The sequence below is a fragment of the Dermacentor andersoni genome, chromosome 2 (assembly GCF_023375885.2).
Source record: "Dermacentor andersoni chromosome 2, qqDerAnde1_hic_scaffold, whole genome shotgun sequence".
Lineage (NCBI taxonomy): Eukaryota > Metazoa > Arthropoda > Arachnida > Ixodida > Ixodidae > Dermacentor > Dermacentor andersoni.
Window position 1 is genome coordinate 51,893,278 of NC_092815.1, and position 20,025 is coordinate 51,913,302.

Sequence of the window (20,025 nt, forward strand, 5' to 3'; positions counted from 1 at the left end):
CTTTAGTTGCTCAAGTTAGTTTTCTAGAAAGCCGAGATGAGTGTAGGCAAAGGGAAGGCTATCTTGAAAAGATTGTCGTTCGAAGCGATAAGCATGCAGCGAGACAAACATGCAGCGATTGGAAAGCCAGTGCATTCATGTGCGCTGTTTGTAAACATTCCGTCTTATGTGGTGCAGGAACGGAAGCCTTGAGGCCTTCTCATTCTTTGTTTTAGTGCTCAGGATTACACTCGATACTGTGCTATATGGAGTGAGTATACGAGACTCTGGGGAACACGTGCGGCATGGGTGCACGTATTTTCCATTGATCGTGCTGTGGTATGCTATAAAGCAGCAAAATATTTGCAATGTCTATACTTTCCACTGACGTCGTAGCGCTATCTTTATAAACGCACAGCTTATTTATAAAACCCGTCAGCGTTCACTTAGCTACCGATCTCGCCGCTTCTCTCGTCTCTTGCAAACCAGTGCTAACGCTGTATGAAAAAAAGAAAAACAAACTGTATACGTTAGCTTGCAGCTACAGGTTTGGCATGCTACCTTATGCCTATGAACGAACAAACACGCAACCACGCGCACACATTGCAAAATGCACTAACACGCGAACGCGATGCAATTTACATAGTCGGAACAGTCTGTCCCACCGTAACGTATGAAGGCTTTTGTAGCGCGCAACGCAGAGGCAGCGAACCTCGACCTCTTGGCTACGACCGAACTGCCGCGTTTAACCCAGGGCTTTCAACGTGTTCTAATGTGCAAATAAATGGGCCGGCAGTAATGCAGAGTTGCATGCCTGCATATTTCTTCCCCCTTCTTCTAGGTAACAGGTACAGGTCACGTGATCGTCCCATTTCATTACACCTGCGTTGCGCTGCACTGCAGTTCGAGAGGTGGCCATGGCCAAAGCCAAGAATTACGTCACACATCGAGCCATGACCGAATTTTCATGAAGAGAGGGCAGCGCCGGCAGGTGTTCGTGAGCGCATGAATGATTGGCACTGGTATCCGTGCGCTTTCTTCTGCGGCTACTGGTGGTTAGCCAAATTATGAGTGGCAGGAAGTCTCGAAAAGACAACCCACGGGTCGGTCGCCTAGTTTAACATGTTTTGCTTTATGTGGTTGTACGTACCAAAACCATGGTCTGATTGTGAGGCACGACGTAGTGGAGGACTCCGGATTAATTTTGATCACCTGAGGTTCTTTAACGTGCACTTAATTCTTTCTTTTCTCATTTTTTTAGGCTCTGTTCAAAGAGATATCTGTTTGGTCCAATGGTTTCAGCCCCTGTATGCTTAGAACTTATTGGAAGCGCCCATCGTTCACGACAATTTGTTCGTACGTGTTACGCTCGTCTTTAGCCGCAGTTTTCCGAGTCACGTTGGTATACCTCGCTGTCGAATCCCATCGCATCATATAATGTTCAGAACGCTCTCAATTGAATCAAAGCATTGTGCTTCATTTAACGAGTTTCGTGTACCTGCGTTTGACGAAAGTATCACATAGTGCGTAGCTGGCGCGGCATTTACAGGCTGTTTTCTGAGACGACGTAAGATAAGAAGCTCTGTCACAGTATCTAAGGACCGCAGTTTCGCATACAAAGCAATACCTCTAAATGGATTGCTCTTACGGAAAAGGCAGCTGAGTTACATATTCTGATGCTGACCATTGGCATATGACAGCATAAGTTACCCACGTTTTCCAGTCCGAACTGCGGTCTTTGCACTTTCCAGTTAAAACTGCTAGGTGTTAGAGCATCACCTGCTTGACAAGAAGATCGCGAAATGTCACCGTGTTTAGGGTCCCCGTCGGCAGGTAATGTCGCAGCCTGACCCAGCACTCGGTTCTGTATACTTGTCAGTAGCACCTCGTACTTCGCGGACCGTGTGCTTTACGATGCCTCTTCTATCTTATGCACATCGTCTTGGTTCATCATGCTCCTCAGAGCAAATAACATTATCAATAACTTATCATTTCTTTAATTCAATTAAGAAGAAAGCAGCAAAACTGGGAATGACGAAGCTAGTGTTTTATTGGGCGACCTTGTGCCCTCAAGAACAGGTTACTCTCAAAGAAGGGCGACAGTGGCGAACACAGTCGGCGGTCGTCGAAAATCTGATCAGCGGGTCAATCGCGTCAGCTTTTATACATGAGCCATCGAACGTTCCAGAGTAATCGCTGGTGCCCGCGTGTCTTCGAGAAAGTTCTACACCATTCGCGTCGCGCATACATGGAATGAGATTACACAAGGTTCGGCGACAACAGACAGCGGATAGAACCATCGATAACACACCAGAAACTTCTGATAGATGTAGGCGCGTCCTGCGCTGAGCGATATCATTTGCTAGACGGTGAAAAGCGCTCACCCGTGAAAGATACACAAGTTGACGTGTCAATATATATATATATATATATATTGTTACGCGGTGAAGTACGGGGATCGATACCCCCCGCACCTCGACCTAAATGTTACGCGGAGAAGAGAAAGAGATGCATAAATGTTTATTTGGGAACTAGCGCGCCAGACAGATCTCTCCTCCCCCTAGGGTGGGCGGCTTCCTCTCGCTGCCATCCTGCCCCAGTCCACTAACGTTCGCTGTTCATCAAGCCCTAGCTGGGCAAGACATCATAGCCTCCCACAGTTCTCTCTTGTCCTCTTCCGTCTTGTCTGAATCGGCTGTTTTTTCATCTGGCGTCTTTGGTTTTTGAGGGGGTCCCGCGGGCCCCGAGGTTTCCATTACAGTGTGGCGCAGGGCGCCCGCAACTCTGCAAAACTTGCAGAGGTATAGGGGAATTGCATTGGAGTATATCCTATGCAATAGGATACCGTTAACATAGGAGTTCCTTAAAATTCTGTCTTTTCTGTTGAGTTTCAGGTGAGGTAGAGGGTACAAGCTGCGTTAGAGTCTATGCTGGTGTAGTATATTGGTATATTTCTTCGGTATGTCCGCCTGCCTCGTCGCTTTTCTGGTCCCCTCTGGGAAGAAAGCCCGGCATGCATGCTCTCAGGCTACGGCGTGAACCGCTTCGTTCCCCGCCAGGGACTCGTGCCCCGGGGTCCAGATGATGTAGGTCTCTGGAAGATGTCCTCCTCTTCGGTTACTGGTTTCAGTAAGGATGATCAGGGTGTATTTTGAGATTTTTTTTTCCTTTTTTGGTAATTGTGACACGCCGCCTGGGGGTCGCTGATAATCACGGCTGAGTCAGTGCACATGAATCGCCATTTCTTCCACTGTGTGTGTGTCCCATGCAGTGACCATGCAGCGGCAGCTTGTCCCTTGCCCTGGAGGTCAACGTCACTCAGGGTGGAGGCTGAACATTTCGGGTATTTTGCCGCATCCATATAGCGGAGAGAAGAGAGGTTTAAAATATATTTACGCGGTATTTACAAAGCATGCACTGGCATACAAGATGGAGGCCAGTCCGCAAGCGTCATTGTCTCTGTACTGTCCCCAGCTTCGCCTCTGGCTGTGCTTGGTAACTATGTATATATATATATATATGTGTGTGTGTGTGCGTGCGTGTGTGTGTGTGTGTGTGTGTGTGTGTGTGTGTATAGTCATAAGACCAGAACGGTGCAACCACTGCGTATATCGTCACACCGCGCACATTTTACGATAAAGTATCTGCTTGCGTTCTTGATGTCTACACGCAACCGACTTTGCAGCCGCGGCGCTGTTTGTTGGTGTGTGCGAAGCCGCCAGACATTTCTCTTCACTTCCTCGAGGGCCACGAACCTGCGGAATCTTTGTTGCTTGCACTCGGCGGAGATAACAAACCTGCCTCATCGGGTTGCGCTGTCGCGAGTGTCAACTTGTCAAAAGCGTATACGAGAGAAACAGGGAAGGGAGAAGCTCTATTTATCTTTCATATCGCCGGACATAGCCGAATGTATCAAACACCTCGTCCACTGGCAGCGCCTTCGTTCCAGTTCGCCTTATGTTTTGGCGCTGGCTGGCTGGCTGGTCTGTGCAGCGCGTTTTCTTGCACGCACGTCTAAGCTTTAGCCTAGCAGGGCAGTCTCTTCGTCTGAGCGCCCATTTCGCGGAGGCACGTCACCGAGCGTCCAGTGAGCCATCGTCGCGTAGGAAAGCATTGACTGGGCGTGACACTTCCTTTACTGCGTTTACATCCGCATAGTACACTTGTGCGCTCGGCGGGAGAGGGTTTCGGCGAAGTGCGTGAATTCGCGCGCACTCGCCTCCGCTCGTGACACGTGCGCTCTGCCCCCTTCGCCGTCCTGCTCGCATTCGCTCGAGCGAGCAGGCGCGGTTTAAAGCGAAACATCGCCAAAAAGCGGCACATGGGCTTCGCAGCAGCGACCGTCGACGACGCCCGGCTATCAGACAGCCGTAATGACGGCGTTGGCTTGGAATGCCCCCCCCCCCCACCCTCCCCCCTTCCTTTCCTCTGCACCACCAACGCCACCACCACCAGTCCGGGAGTCAGCGACCCCCGGACTCGCCTTTGTCCCTGGCAGCCGTTAACCTTGGTCCCTTCCTATCTGAACGCAAACAGGGTCGGTCGGCATGGCGGCGGGCGGCCCGGTTCGGGGCACTTTTCCTCTTTTTTCTTCCCCCCCCCCCCCCCCCCCCCCCGCGGGACTTCGTTTGGCCTGGGAGGCGGCGGCTTGCCTTCCTTGCTGGCTTGCTCTTACTATACTCGCTCGTTTTATCGAGGAGAAGAGACAGCGAAGCCGTCACTTCCCCCCCTCCCCCCCTTGTCCATGGTGTCACCGGGGCGGCTGACCCCGACAACTTCCACTTTCCGCACGTTTCGTCACCGCGGCGTACACTACATACATGGCACCGCTCGCTTCCCCATGCAGCCACCTGACGCGCTTTCTTTGGGCGCTTTACTCGCTCCCAACGTGCTCGGCCGAGCACCTCGCTAGCTTACTTCACTCAGCGCTCCTTCAGTCTGTCTTCGTAGGGTGGGACGCCCTGTGTACCTATTTGTGCCTCCGTCTCTCGATTAGACTTTGCTTTTAAGTTGGAGCGACGAAATACATGCTTCCCGGAAGCAGAAAAGGCGGGGTCCGCTGTTTACATTCTACGACAGCCGTTGCGTTCCGGTCCCCTCTTACGTGTATCAGTAGGTTCCTAACCTGTGCGCAGCGTCTTGGGTTGCGCTTGCTGATCATGCATCACCTTGTAATGCCCGGCGTCGTCTGTGCGTTGTGACGTAAATGGGAATTACGAGGTTGCTATTATGGAGTTCGCAATAAGTCGGGAATTCTTGTAGGTGTCTGTAGTCCCAGAGGGAAATCGGAGTGGAGTGGTCGTTGCTGTTGCAGGTATGGAACTGAATCGCGTTTATGTTATGCAAAATAAACTTAGGAGGGATTATATTCGTTTCTTGGCGAGCAAGCGTTCGAACTTCGGAGCAGGCTCTACGCTGTACCGGGCTGTCGCCTAAAAGCAGCTTCAGCCTTGAAAACTTCGACACAAGCGTTCGAAGGGCGTAAGAGCGGAATCGCGCTAAATAAAAAAAATATATATAAATATTACGTTTGAGTAATTTAATTCGCCGGATGTCATATCAGTTGCTAGCGAAGAGTCACTTGCGTCTTCCCCACGGTAAATCCTAAATGACAGTTTGTAATTATTTTTTTTTCACACCTTTCATATACGTCTGTGCAGCCAGTTTCTATCGTTTTTAAGCGTTTTAAGCGTTTGCATGCAGCGAATAAGACGGTGGTCGCCACCGCAGTTTGCATTACGAATCAAGAACGTGACGCGCGCAAAATTACAATCTACAAAAGCCGCCGATACCGGCCTCTATTACAAGGTTACATGTAATCTTGACAAGCAATGAGCAAGACATTCCAGAACGTACGGGGACTAAAAACCCAAAGAAAGTGGAATTTACGCAGTGGGACATCATTACCATTTCACTGGCCTATATACTCTCCACTGGTGCAATTTAAGTGCGTGTAGTTATTCCACGCCGAAATTAAACTAAATGGATTTAAAAGGAACTGGCGGCCCCATACCGCTATCTGCATCGCGGTACGCAGCTGCAAATCAGCCCCAATATTTCGCTCTATAGTGCAAAGTACACAGGAGATCGCGCTGATGGTTTTGCCCAGACATTCTGGAGGGACATTCCTTTGCATTCCGTGGCAAGGGAAATAAAAAATGCAGGAGCAAGGCTGCAGCATCGGAAACAGCTGCCGAAAACGGAACGGACCACGGGATTCGACCTCGGTGTACAGTATTAAATTGAAGCTAGTGCTCGTTTGCAGCGTGCTGAAGCTCGCGCGACCGTGGTCCCCACTAGAAGACGTTCAATATGCGGGTGCTGCGACAGCCGCTGTATTAATCGTCCGTGTATAATTTACCTATTCACGTTCGGTGTGGTGTTGCAAAACAAACCATGCAATAGTGAGGCTACCGAACTTTCGAGACATATATGCTACGTGACATGTGTACTATAAAAGCATTCTACTATACTCCCATGCGGATGTAAAACGTATAGAAAAGCACAAATAATTCTTTAGGTTGTGTGTTTTTTTTTTTGCCATCAGCCTTTGCGCAACGCCGCGAAACGTTTCAAACAGCTTAAGCTGTATGGCCTGTTTCATTGTTTACTGAGCTGGTACAATGGTTTTCAAATACTTTGCCTTCGACACAAGCGTACTGACCACGTCGCTGTTGTGGAAGAAAAAAAATTACGGCGACTTGCACGGCACCGGGGTCCGACTGACTGCGCAGCTCGCGCTATTGGAAGCGCCGGACGTAACAGCCATTGAAACAGACGCACCTGGCCATCGCTTAGCGACGGTAAAATGATGATGGCTATGCTTTATGAATGGAACGACGCACGCGCGCGATGCACTTAAAAAGACAAAGGAAGCTTCCCTGTAAGGCAAACTACTTAATAAGTGTACACCGACAATTTGTGTGGCTAGCAGATTGTCTGCCGCGAGATGAAGGTACATGGCGAGCGAGGCAAAAAAAGAAAAGTGCCACCGCTGAAATCGTGGATGCATCCGAGGGAAAGATTGATCAGTGACGTATTAAGTGGTCGGTGTATACTCACGAACATCGATTTGATCGTTTCTATTTTAGTCGCACTGGGTACAGTGCGCATACATACATGGGTCGCTTAAGCAAATGATCAGTGTCTTAAACCAGGAACCCAGGAGCAGGCGCATGGAAACCCGGCTTCAGCCGTGTGATTTCACCAGGATGCTCGGTGACAACATTGATGAAATACTGAACGAATTCCGGCGAACGCATAGTGAGAGGCCTTTACTAACGTAGACGTATTACTTCGATACAACCGGAGATGGAAACAACGCCAGTGACGACTTATTGGGACGATGTGTTTAACATTTACTACACTTAGCTGCCACGTTTTGGCGCTGCTTTATCCGCTGGCCTAAAGGCTTCGGCAAAGTCGTAATCATCGTGAACGTATCTCCGATTTCATTCCTGAATATACAAGAAAAACCTTGCAGTACCGAACAGTTTCTAACGTGTTCTGTAGTTGAACAAAACCTCCCAAGATGTCGCAACCAGGTAAGCTGGGCAAACCAGGCAAAAAGGCATTCCACCTCCAGTACATTGAATGAGTGTTAAACTAATCGTATTGTATTTGCATCAGACCGTTAACGCCTGGACGCGCTATTCTGTCCCCCTTAATTTGGGTAAAATGTTTGACGTTCCTCAGATTAGACAAACATGAAAGATCTGCCTTTGGAAGCCGTGTTCGACAACTATACCAGACCGCTAAACTCTATTCCACTGGCGGGAAACTTAAAATGGGACGCGATTTGTTCCGACGTTGGTATAGTACAGTCGCATATCTCGTCGCTCCCAGTGGCTTCACAAGCCAATGCTGTTCCTCAACTCAAACTCATTCCTCCGCTCCCGACCTAGTTATACATTACGATTCACATGCGCAAAAGTTCTCTGAGGTACTTGTACTTCGTGATTCGCCGAAGTGCCGACTATCGCTTCGTTATCACCTTGGTCGTGGTGTCATATAATATAATAGACGACGACCACTCCACAGTGGCGTCCAGTGAAAGTTTTTGAATCTGATCCCTTATCTAAAGTGCTTATACATCACTGATTCAGGGACGCGGGCTGAGCGTAGGCGCTGTCTGCTACCTATAGGCATGTGCGACATTGAAAACGAATGAAAAAGAAATGGAAAAATAACCCGTGGTATTTAATTCGTGAGCGTTTGCTCCATGTTACAGTTTGCCATTCATAATACTTCTACAGTGTTAGTACCTTTGTACTGACTTGTGTCCAATGTGGTTAGGTAAGGAGCCGGCAAGAATAAGCGCAACTTGATTTCGTGAAAATATCCGTGTCCCGCGTTACAGGCTTTGCAATATAGGGCCTCTATGTCTATATAGGTGTAGGAGCGCCATCTAAGTTTTCCGCGCGAAGTCTACAGCGAGGCCCATTGTCTTTGCAGATCACTCGTGGACGAAATCCAGGGTAGCGACACCGCACTGCAGGAACAGCTTCGCGTGCTCGGTACCAATAGAAAGTGGTGCTAGGTCGTCCCTGCTAGGGCTGATCGAAGAGCGTACCGTGGTGCTATCTGAAGGTACGTTCTGCCTTTGCGGCAGGCTGCGATGCTTTCCGCCACATCCATAAAAAAAGAAAGAGAAAAAAAAACGAAGTTGTGACAGATTCTCCGAAAACTAGTCATCATCGATATTGTAATTGTGCACGAAAACATTTCAATATTCTAAACCATTCCGGATATATCTGTGTCTGTATCTAACTTCTAAGTATAATTGAATAGTACAAGTATAGCTAAGGGATCGGTAGAAGTGTATCACTTTCCGAATTTTCATTTCCGTATGGCGTTAATGCGAAGCAACGGCGCAGATGACGTCAGCTTTATGTGGTGATCTGAAAACTAATAAAAAAAATAAACCACATATCAGGCCCCATTACTACAAATGCGGCTTTCATTAGTTCGACGTATCTAGAGAAGATAAACGAGACGTTTGATACCCAACAACAACACGACACATCAAACACACGTTTCTAAACAACCACTGCACACGCCGGACGTGAGATTTAGTAGCTGCCCCTGAAAGACGTAACTACAAAAACCCCTACAAGGCAACTGAAAGGGCGCGGAATGAGCTTAGCTCGAACTCATTCATACAGCACAGTAGACTGCTTACATATATGTAGTGCTTATCACCCTGAAGTTTCTAGCCGTGGGTCCACTGTAACTCCTTCGACCCGCGGTTCAGCGCGTCCAGCAAATTAACGCCGCGTCGCTGATGAGACATGACGTCTTGACAAGGAGCAGGAGCATATAACTGCGCCATCGGGCTCCTAGCGACCGGTGCTTTCTGAAGCGGCAGCGCCATTGTTACGAAAGAGGAGCGGACAACGGACTCCTCCACCCACCCACCTACCCGCTCTCCACGTGGAGCGCTTCCGAGCGCATGCGTTTCCCGGGAAAAACGGCTCGAACTGCATCAACAAGTGCCGTCGTCGGCCCTCCCTCGCGCGTCCTGGAGGGAGCCAGTGTCCACCCACCAACGAGGCCGCGAGCAGCGCCATAGGGTAGCCATCCCCCGCCGCCGCCAAGAGAGCTCTCTCCGGCAGGGAGAACGGAAGGGAGAAGGGGCACTCGAAGGGAGAAAAGGGTGGCAAGGATGAAATTGGGAGAAAGAGAACGCCGGAATTGAACCACGAGTATGGAGGAGAGGGAAGGACTCGGACTCCGAGGCGGAGAGCGAGAGAAGGGGAGCGCCAGCCTACGAGAAGGAGGGCACAGGACCGCCTTCTCCTCTCCTCTTCGACACCGCTCGGCCCGATTTTTTTATCCCCCCTTTCCTCTCCGAAAGCAACCGCGGTTCGATTTTTCCGGATCTCGCGCGGAGAGCCCAAACCCCGAGAAGCCCGAACCCGGAGCCGGCGTTCAAGGCACGCTGCCGAACTCCGGCGCCGACCGTCGTCAGCAGGAGCGTGCGTGCGCGCGCCGCAGCCGCGCGCTGGCCGTCGACACCCACGCACGCGCCCCTGGATTGTTGTTCTTTGTGCGCGCACCGCCGGCCATGACATCGCGGCTTGTCCGCGCCCGTGTCGTCGTCGTAGACGTCGCAGCCGCCGCTCAGTCGTTCTACTAACCCTCGGCGTTGCCGGCGCGCCATCGAGAGGCTCAGCACGCACCACTGCAGCAGCAAAGACGGGACGGCTGCATCACGGCTTTTGACGTGCGGTGTTTCCCGAAGCGACGTTTCCTCGTCGAAATCCTCCCCGTCACTCTGAAGCGCCATTGGGACAGCTGTCACTCCGCGGCGAAACGTGTTGATGTGATCAGTGTGTTTCGTGAGGCGTACCTCTCTCCTTGCTTTGTTATTTCTTTGGCGCTTCTGAATGCTGCTGCTGACATTTGTACTGGAGCTACGCTTTGATTTCTCCACGCCGCGCGCAGCTTTGGCACCATCCATTGCGGTTCTAGTTTTAGAGACGTTCAGCGGTTCGCGTCGCTTCGGAACGGTCTAAACGGAGCTAGCGCGGGAGCGGCGCCCTTTCTCCTTTTGAGCCGGGCAGGCAGCCCTCGTTCGCTCGGTTGGCACGCCGCCTTTTCATCTTCCTCAAATGGCATGGCGCTGAGACTGCTGTCGCATCACGTTCTACTTGTGCCATCATCACGAACTTTGTAAATGACCGTGGCCGCTTGCCGTTCACGAAAGGCAGCTCTTCTGGTTCTCCGTACGAGTCCTCTAATTCGCTTTTCGATAGAATAGCGTGTTCCCAAGTTACGGTCGTCGGCACGTGCAAGAAAAAGCGGCGCGGTTAATAAGACAGCGCCCTGTGTCTTTCCAGTAGCTCGTAAAACATGCGCTCCACTCGATTTCCATGCGCGCATCTTCGTCGAACGGGCCCCTGCGTCATAGACTAGTGGGGGTACTCTTTTACGACGGCTTCGCCGCGCGAACCGTAGAGCCGTGGCAGATGCCACTTGTCGAGGCGCGCTGGTAAGTTGTTGCTTATCAGGCCGGCGCGTTTCGCGGCCACGGCGTTGATGCCACAGCGGCGCCCGCGAGCAGTCGTGTAAAGTTACTTGCTCGCGCGCCGAGCGGGCTCGCTCATGAATCGTGTCTGCTGTCCACCGACACCAACCACCGCTGGCAGTGCCGGGCGCGGCTGCAGAACGTCTTTCGATACTTGGGGAGGGTGGATATAGGCGGGCGCCTCCCGTGCATCTGGCTTCTGCCTATCTTAGCTAGGGGTCAACAGCCGCGACGCGATAACGCCTTCGCTGTTGTCCTTGTACCAAGGTCCTCGCGCGAAAGTGGTCTCCGCGAGGCATATTCTGCTATCTTACAGATCCTCTATCCCTGTCATACGAGAGTTGCCGCGAGGGACTAATTTTGGCCTCGCCGCTCTTCCTTGTGTGAGAGTAGTACAACGGTGGCAATGCACAGCCACCGAAGTGGAATTTCTCACGTCATTAATGCAGGGACAACCTCGAGCGTCGCCCTTTTAGCCCGTGTTCCTGTTGCCCGTTGCCGTCATTGCGCGTGGGAAAGCGCTTCAGGAAATCATGAGAAGTGGCGGGACGAATGAATGAGAGTTATACCGATTCCGTTCCTTCGACTACCAAAATGGACTCGCACTAACAGTTTTACAATGATTTCAACTCCGTAGCGCTACGTAATGTCTCTTAGCGTTGCGTAAACTGCCAGAGGCGACAATACATTGTCTGGTGTGCTTGGCTGTGCAACTTCGCTTGATTAAAAAAATTGTTACGGTTAGTGAATGTTCACACTACGTACCTTATACACACACTATAGACGTAGTTGACAAGGGTGCATGTGTTTAACAGGGTATCAAGACTGATGAGTGTAGCTGCCTTACTCTAGCTTAAGTCACACAACTTTGCAAACGGTCGGTTTCTTACGTGATGCGCGTGTATTGCCCAGACTGCACAGCAAGAGCTCCGCGCACTTCTGAAAGCAGTTGACGACAAACCGCGTACACCCTAAAGCACATTCGCACTACTGCGACCGAGATCGGCACTTCGTAGCATGTCTCAGGCTCCCGGTGGGCCCCTCTGAAGTTTTACCGCAGTGCCGAAGGGCAGGCCCCCGCCACGCCATGCCCGTCAATCCGGCGTCCAACGCGCTGTCTGTGGAACGGCTAGTGCCGTCGACTTCGTCGTCGACGCCTCTGACGTCGGCCAACGCCGTAGTGACGAGTTCGCCCGCGTGCACGCTGTGTCCTCTCGCAGCCGTGCAGCGGGGCCGGGTGCCGCCGACGCAGCATGGTGGCCTGCCGGGTCAGATGTCGCTGAGCAACGGCGACGCGGCGGCCGCGGCGGCGCTCAACGGCCACTCGTACCTGTCCAGCTTCATCTCGCTGCTACTGCGCGCCGAGCCGTACCCCCCGAGCCGGTACGCGCAGTGCATGCAGCCGAACAACATCATGGGCATCGACAACATCTGCGAGCTGGCCGCCAGGTTGCTCTTCAGCGCTGTCGAGTGGGCTCGCAACATCCCCTTCTTCCCGGACCTGCAGGTGAGTCATTGTATCTGTGTTGCATACGCTAGCGACGTTGTATGTTACGGCTGAGGTGCTGTGGTGCAACGTGAACGGCGAGGGGTAATGCAAGTGCCGTGGGATTTTGCCGAGATTCGTGTTAAGTGTTGTTCGAGGAACAGCGTGGCACTGCAGTGGAAGCAACCGGCGCGAGCCATTGAGGAGTGTGATTGTACGAACGCGTGTGTCTCTACGTACGGCGCATGCCACTCCGATCAGAGCGCCGTATGATCAGTCTCGAACGTCAGAGCACGTTTTGTAGTTTCCACTTCACGTCGTTCCATGTAATTTTGTTCCACGTCATTTTGAAACAGAGTGTAGCCATGCAGAGTCATGTAGTGCTGTCGTGTGTCTCGAAACTGTGACCTGAACGTATTAGCATTTAAAGAGCACCGCCACTGAAGCCATGCGATGAAACGCGCTGTAGGCTTTTTTTGTTATTTCTCATCCGAACTATATAGCCTTATCTACGAGCCGCTTCTTCAGGCTTGAATTCAGCTTATAGCTGTATGGATACAACTGAGGCATGGAGCCCCGAAATAGTTTCGTCTTATGTCGTTCCGTTACAGCAGCCTTTCGTCCGCTCGTACAACAAAAGTTCCCTGTAATTTCAACTTCGGGACCTCACGCTTTGGCACACCGGAAAAATCTTGCCGTGGCATTGTCAACGCTCTAGCCATAATGGTTCCTCTGTTTCGATGTTCGTTACTGCGACCTTGTCGCTTCATCGCTGTAGCCTTCCTGGTACGCATGACATAATGAAATGGTGTCGAAAGGTTCGGCAAGGATTCGTACCCTCATTTATTAAACTATAAGCAAGATGGTTACATAAGCAATACAGAAGTCAAAAGGTATACAAATGGAGCTTTACAATACAGGCGGAAATTTATAGGTGTCAAATTCGGAAGCTGCTGCTGGCCCTTCACGTCATTATGCAAACTATATTTCATTGATCTTGCCTCTTGCAACGCTTGCTTCTCAAAGCAATATCGGTGGCTTCCAACTGCTTCACCCACTATCTTCTTATGTGAGCAGCTGTCGGTGTTTTTCACTTGCGTGAGTGCTCTTAAAGGAAGTAAAAACTCCTATTGTTTCTTGTGACCCCTAGTATTCGTGCAGACCCCCGCGATGTTTTATTTTTATACTCCAAGTGACGTAATTTTGTGTAATTGGCTAGGCATATAGTTATGTACAAGTAATGGCCATTGAGGGTCTAGTTTCCGGTCTTTGATTTCTTCTGCTGTACGAGGAAAACTCTTGCGTACCCGGGGTGAAAACAAAGAAAGAAACAAGCAAATAAGAAATGTGGCCGCCTGCACAGACGACCGCCTCCACAATCGCCGTCCTCCTGCTTCCTCCACGCACTTTTTTGTTCATAGCGGAATGTGCGTGCACCGAATGTCAAGACCGTGGAGCCAACGAAGACGTAGTTCACAGGCGGGACAGACGACTCGTTTTAGCAAATCTTCTGACCCGTGCGCGTGCGTGTCAAGAACACTGAAGGAAGGACCGACCACCGGCTACGCGGCTTCTGTCCATCGCCGCAATTAGGAGCGTTCAGACCGCGTCGCCGTGATCGACGTGCATTCGCAGCGCTGTGCCGTCGCGATACACGTGATGCCGTTCGTCCGACGCGGTGTGCTGACGTTTCGCGTCTTCCATTTTCGTCCACGACGTCTCAATACCGTCCGGCTTGGCGTCCTGCTTGAAGGCGTATATATACGTATATATACGTGGGCACATGCGCTCGCGGTGGAGCCTGTCGCATCTCACACGTTCTCTTCCTCACGAACTGCATCCCTCGCGTTTTAGTGCGTGTTTGTACGAGACACATGCCTGTCGTCTCCGCATACGTGGACGAGTGACACGGGGAGGGGGGGGGGAAGAAAAAAAGACGAACGACGTGCTGGCCTCGCGCGAATTTGCGAGCATGGCGTGGCAGTGCACGAGGCGCGTGTAACAGCTAATTTCACGGCATCCGATGGGCTCTTTTTCTGCGCTGCCCCGAGTTATCTCGGGAACGTCCAGCGCCAATGGGTAATCGTCGTGAACGCCAGTTCGTCCTCTTATTCGGCTGATTCGACACGCACCCGCACAATTTTGCCGCTTCCTCTTTATAGATCGCGCCGTGGCTGTGTACGTGAGAGTCTGTCGGCGCCTTTGAAGAAAAAAAAAAAGGAGATAAAAGAAGGAAATAGCTACAGAAGCGTGGCAAAAAAGAAGCGACAAAACAGAACTGATTTGGCGACTTGTTTAGCTGGCAACATTCGCTTTGCCTCGAGAGGAGCATTTCCTTTTTGACCGGCCCTTTTCACGCGGCTTTCAACTTGCCTGCCAACTCTGGATGACGTTGTTATTTAGGTGTACTTCTGTGCCTCCTTCACCGCGCGCCTCGGGGCACAGAAAATAAGTCGGAGCTATTGCGGAGGCCGTCTGTTATGTTGAAGTATTTATTGCGTTTTATTAATGTATCCAATCGGTGGCGCCATCTACGGGCCCTATAAACAGAAACCTGTCACGAAATTGTGTCGCACGGCGCGTGCGTTCTGTGACCGTCTACCTTATAGTTCTCATTTTATGACTTCAGTCTCGTTTAAGTAAGGCTTTCCTGAAGAGTTTGTTTAAGCTATTCCTATAGTCCGGTACCTGGACTACATCATGATGGCCTAGTAGAGTTTCCACTTCGCGAAACGAGGCCGCCTTTACAGTGTAGATGCCAGGACGTCTGCGCTTCTTGGTGTTCACGCCAAAACCGCACAGCTATACTCCATTAATTGCAGTCATCGAAGCACATGTTGCAATGAAACGCCCGTGCGCTGTCTTGTGAGTGTGCTTCGAAGGCGCTTCGAAGGCGCTTCGAAGGCGCACGTAGGGCGCGGTCACACATGCCATCCTGGCTAAGACAATACCTTCGGGCGTCTTGATAAAGACCAGAGAAAAACACTTCATTTTACCGCGGGTCCCAAACCGACCAAGTGCGCGATCAGTTTATTGCTCTTTATTCGGCCTGGAAAACACAGTGTCGAATTCATCTCACGAGAGATGAACTGTTCTTCCAGTCCCTTGAGCGCCAAGGATAGACGCTTGTCCATGATAAGGGCGATGTCGAACGTAATATAACTTTAGTGAGGAGCTGAATTTCACGGATGTTGCGCGACCTTAACTGGATTCTAGCTAAAGCACGCCAGCGTCTGGAAGAGTTATAGCGATGGAAAGTTGCCGACGCCCAGAAGGACATCTGATGACAATACGAGAGGAAATGCTTTCATTCTCAGTAAACAGGCACACATTTCGGTAGCGCCGTTGCTAGAATTCGAACCACCATGTAGAAAGCGATAAGGAGGGGCGGGGAACTGGAAGAGGCGACCTTCGCGTCCATATTGTAGTGAAGTGGTTCCTCTGTGAATTTGGATCTGCAAGCTATAGGATACGAAAAACAACATAGACACGCACAACATCTTCTTGCGTAAACAAGTCGCGTAGGAGAATGTCTATCCATTTCAGTTAGCTTTGACGCAGCGTTTCTGTTGTTCACGGGCATTAATAATGCTCATTTTAGGAGTGTCACATTGTCCGTACGCTCACCTTCTTTGGACGACGCGCCTGAGTGTTCAACAACGTCCTTTTTGCCTCTGACGGACTGTATGTGTCGCCGCTGTGTGTCGCAGGTGACGGACCAGGTGGCGCTCTTACGGCTGGTCTGGAGCGAGCTGTTCGTGCTGAACGCGTCGCAGTGCTCTATGCCGCTGCACGTGGCGCCTTTACTGGCGGCAGCGGGTCTTCACGCGTCGCCCATGGCGGCAGACCGCGTGGTGGCTTTCATGGACCACATCCGCATCTTCCAGGAGCAGGTCGAGAAGCTCAAGGCACTGCACGTGGACGCCGCCGAATACAGCTGCCTCAAGGCCATCGTGCTCTTCACCACCGGTCAGTCCTCTCTTTGTGTAAGCTGCGCGGTTTGGCTGTACAGGAAGGAGCCCAGACGTGCGACCGCAGGACATTTCTGTCGGCGTTAAGTTGTGGACACACATTTTCATTTTCTGTGCCAACCGTCGTTTCACGCGCTGTCGGTGCTTTACACGAGGCGCTGCGTGCATGTAGTGTCAACTTAAACTGAAACGCAAACGGAGTTTAACATGTGCACTCTTTATCGGAAGTATACGGGCTACGTTGCCTGCGCGCCCGCCACGCTGACTACGGGCCTTGCAAAGGAGTTCTCTGTGCGTATGCCAAAAGTTTCAACACTCTGGGGAATGAAAATGACTCTTGTACTCGCAGTACAAGAGGTGTGGAGTGTCAGGAGAGCCACGGGAACTGCAGCACACAGCAGAACGATGAAGGCGCGGGGCATCCTGTATACTTTTGCCAAGGGCTATACATGTTGAGTTTGTCGGTGCGAGACGATGTCACTGCGTGCTCAGTGAATAGAGCAGGCTTCGGACCTGACACGCGCCCTCCAATTCTAAATCTCGCTGACAGGAAAGGGCAAACGAAGTCCCCAGTTTATATTGACTCGTTCGCGTTTGGGTGTTTGTCAACAGCACATGCTTGTTCGTAACTATCAGAACATCTGTCTAGTGTCGTGACGGCTATTATATGTGGTATTTTCTGCATTGTTTACTTCGCTTTATTGGAGGTGCCTTTTAAGTCTCACATTCGCCTCGCCTAGTGGGCACCGAATGCGGTTAATTTCGGCTGTCGGATGTCAGACTGGTTGCTTAAGGAGCCAAGGGTGTATTATGAAAACGGCCTCGCGCGCCTATGCCTCATCGGGGATTAATGTCCAATCGCACACGCAACATTTAAAGCATGAGAGCTTGGATTTGAAAGTTCAACAGGAGCTTGCATCATAAGAACATGGTGTACGACCGCTTTTTGACTCTTTCTCGCGCTGAAAATGCTGCAAAGTGTTAGTGATGGTACGAGAGTGCTCGAGCCGTTGGGAATCGGTATGTCGTCGAGCGTTACTAAGCGAACAATCACGACGGACTAATCGTTAGTGTGCCTCTTCCAGGGACGGGAACAGCAACTTGAATCCCAAATCGCCATCTGCTGCACAGAAAACAATATTTCTGAGCGTGTAATGACCGTTCAATCTTACCGTGGCAGTCACGCCTACCGCGCCGCTTTGTACAGCGCCCACTGGATGAAATCTAATTCCGCGTTCACGATTTCAGTCTAAGTCAAAGCCTTGAACTAATGACGTTTCTCCGACGTCTACATGCTTATACATAGTATGCGTTCTTGGCCTCGTACTTCAGACAGAACGAAGGCAATATTTACTACAATCATGTTGTTTGCACACGCTCCAGGCAGAATCGCGCTCCGCTAAGAAAGGATGCCGTTGGCGGAAGTGTGTTGTTGACCAACGGTGGATAAACAAGTTGGCTGCCTTGTGATCAACGAACAAACCCACTAAAGTAGCACGCTGAGGCGTGATGATCCGATTTGTCCTTATCTCATATATCTAGCGCGCTTCTCACGATGCTATACATGCACGAAGTGCTTATACGTTGTCCAGCAGCTTTTCTTCACCTGACGGGCAAAATGCCGCGCGGCCGTTATTCACGCAGACATCGTTCGCGCTATAGGGCTCCCAGCTTGTCCTGCCTTCGCTGCCTTGGCGTTTACGCCAGAATGGCCTCTGCATTTCTCTCTCTCTCTCTCCTCGATGTAGGACTAGCGTAATAGCATCTGCTCATCCTTCGCGCAGAATGAGCCATGCGTTGTCCGTCCCGAATAGGTCCAAGTTCCTTGGATTGCACTCGTGTGTCTCAAACTCAAGCGATACGAGGTGGGTGCGAAAAGGAGGGGAGTATAAAAAAAATATATATATACGCGTGAGGAGACGAAATTGTGAGCCTGACAAGCGGGAGGTGGGGGGGGGGGGGGGGGTGCGAAAAAGAGTAGATGAAGGTTCCGCGAGTCCGCGCTTCATGTAAAAAGAGGAACTGCATAAGATGTAGGGTATATAGGTAGCTACGCACGGGAGCCGGGCACAATCGGTTCAGATGATCCGACACGATAGCCGTCGTCCGTCCTTTGCACAGTTATGCACTTCTTTCCTTTCATCTCTTTTATTTTTTTGTTTTCCTTTTTCGCACCTTCGGGTGTACTGCTGCGTCGTAATAACGAAAGGCGCCCGAGGGCACACCGCCCTCCTGTCTCGTTCGCACCTCTCGCAGCTGCCGCCGCCGCGCTACACGAACACCTACAGCGGCAGAAAAAAAAAGAACGTATAAAATGAAAAGGCAGGATCAAGAGCACCTTAGCTACTTCGCCAAACCTGAAGACAGCTTCGGGCCTAAGGACACGGCGGCCAACGGGGCGCCCGGCGGCTCCTGCCGGGGCCCGCGGGGCTGGCGCGCGTGCGCGAGTTTCGAAAGCGCGACGAATCTCTCGTCTCATACACTATAACGTCGTACTGGTCGTGTATATGTATACCTGCGCCTTCGCAAAGTAGCCGCTCCTGCAGCAAGTGCCGGGCCACCATTCCCTTCTTTTCTCTCTCTCTCTCTCTTTCGTCCGTTTGGTCGGCAAGTCCTGGCCTGTTATAAAGCTGCCGCTCTGGACAATGCGTATCGGTAGTTCCCATCCCCTCTCACGCCTCTGCCTTCTTCTTGTTCTTAATCTGAGCAGACCAGCGCGAGCGCTGCGCCGTCCGTTGTGCGTCTTCGCCCGAGTTTCCGTGTTGCCCGTTCAGCCAGCTGCAGCGCGGTCTTCGTGAAGAGGAAACTGCAGTATATATATATATATATATATATATATATATATATATATATATATATATATATATATATATATATATATATATATATATATATATATATATATACGGCTGCAAGCGATCCCCGCCGCTGTCCATCGCACCTCCAGTGCTGCAAGGCCGACAAACATGCGTGATCTTTTCGCTCCTCCGTATATATGTGCGTGTGCGTTCACGCTGGCAAAAGCCGCGCCGCCGAACTCTCCTGTGTGTCGGTGCGCCGCCGACGCCAACACTGCGCGGCGTTGCGAGAAGAGATCGAAGCTGTGTATACGTGCGGCAGGTTGATGTGGCGATAAAGTAGCTCCAGAAAAAGAACAGAAAAAAAAAAGAACGACGCGCACGCACCACTTCGTCAGACTGCTCACGTTGCCTGTCACGCGCCGCGTTCCCGTATACAGAGAACGCGCCCAGCGCCGCGCCATCTTCGGCTCGCTTTGACGGATTGCCCGTTTCCTTCTCCGGAATAGCTCTTCCCGCGTCGTCACACATTCGAATGCCGGTATGTGAACACTGTCAAGCATCTGGCAGTGCGCAACACAAGAGCCAGCTTGCGTTTTACCGCGGCTAGGATTAATCAGAGCTTACTCCTTCGATGGAAGCTTTCCCTCCGCTTTCGTTGTGTTGTTTTTGTTCAGGGCAGCGTGTAGTGCCCCTCATCAGATAGAGTGCAGCATACAGATAGCAATGATCGACCCGCTCTGCTGTACCGGAACAATGCGG

At 51.2% G+C, this 20,025-nt stretch overlaps 1 protein-coding gene across 3 annotated transcripts in view; it reads left to right on the forward strand.

Annotated features, from left to right (window-relative positions):
• The window catches only part of svp (COUP transcription factor 2), a 152,758-nt gene that overhangs the window by 20,479 nt on the left and 112,254 nt on the right, over positions 1-20,025 (forward strand). For 2 of the 3 annotated variants that reach the window (XM_055077163.1, XM_050189338.3), the window contains exons 2-4: positions 8,434-8,568; positions 12,229-12,515; positions 16,205-16,463. In XM_055077163.1, coding sequence (XP_054933138.1) covers positions 8,434-8,568; positions 12,229-12,515; positions 16,205-16,463 — 681 coding nt within the window. The remainder of the gene's footprint in view (positions 1-8,433; positions 8,569-12,228; positions 12,516-16,204; positions 16,464-20,025) is intronic. The other variant, XM_050189339.3, reaches the window with a different exon arrangement.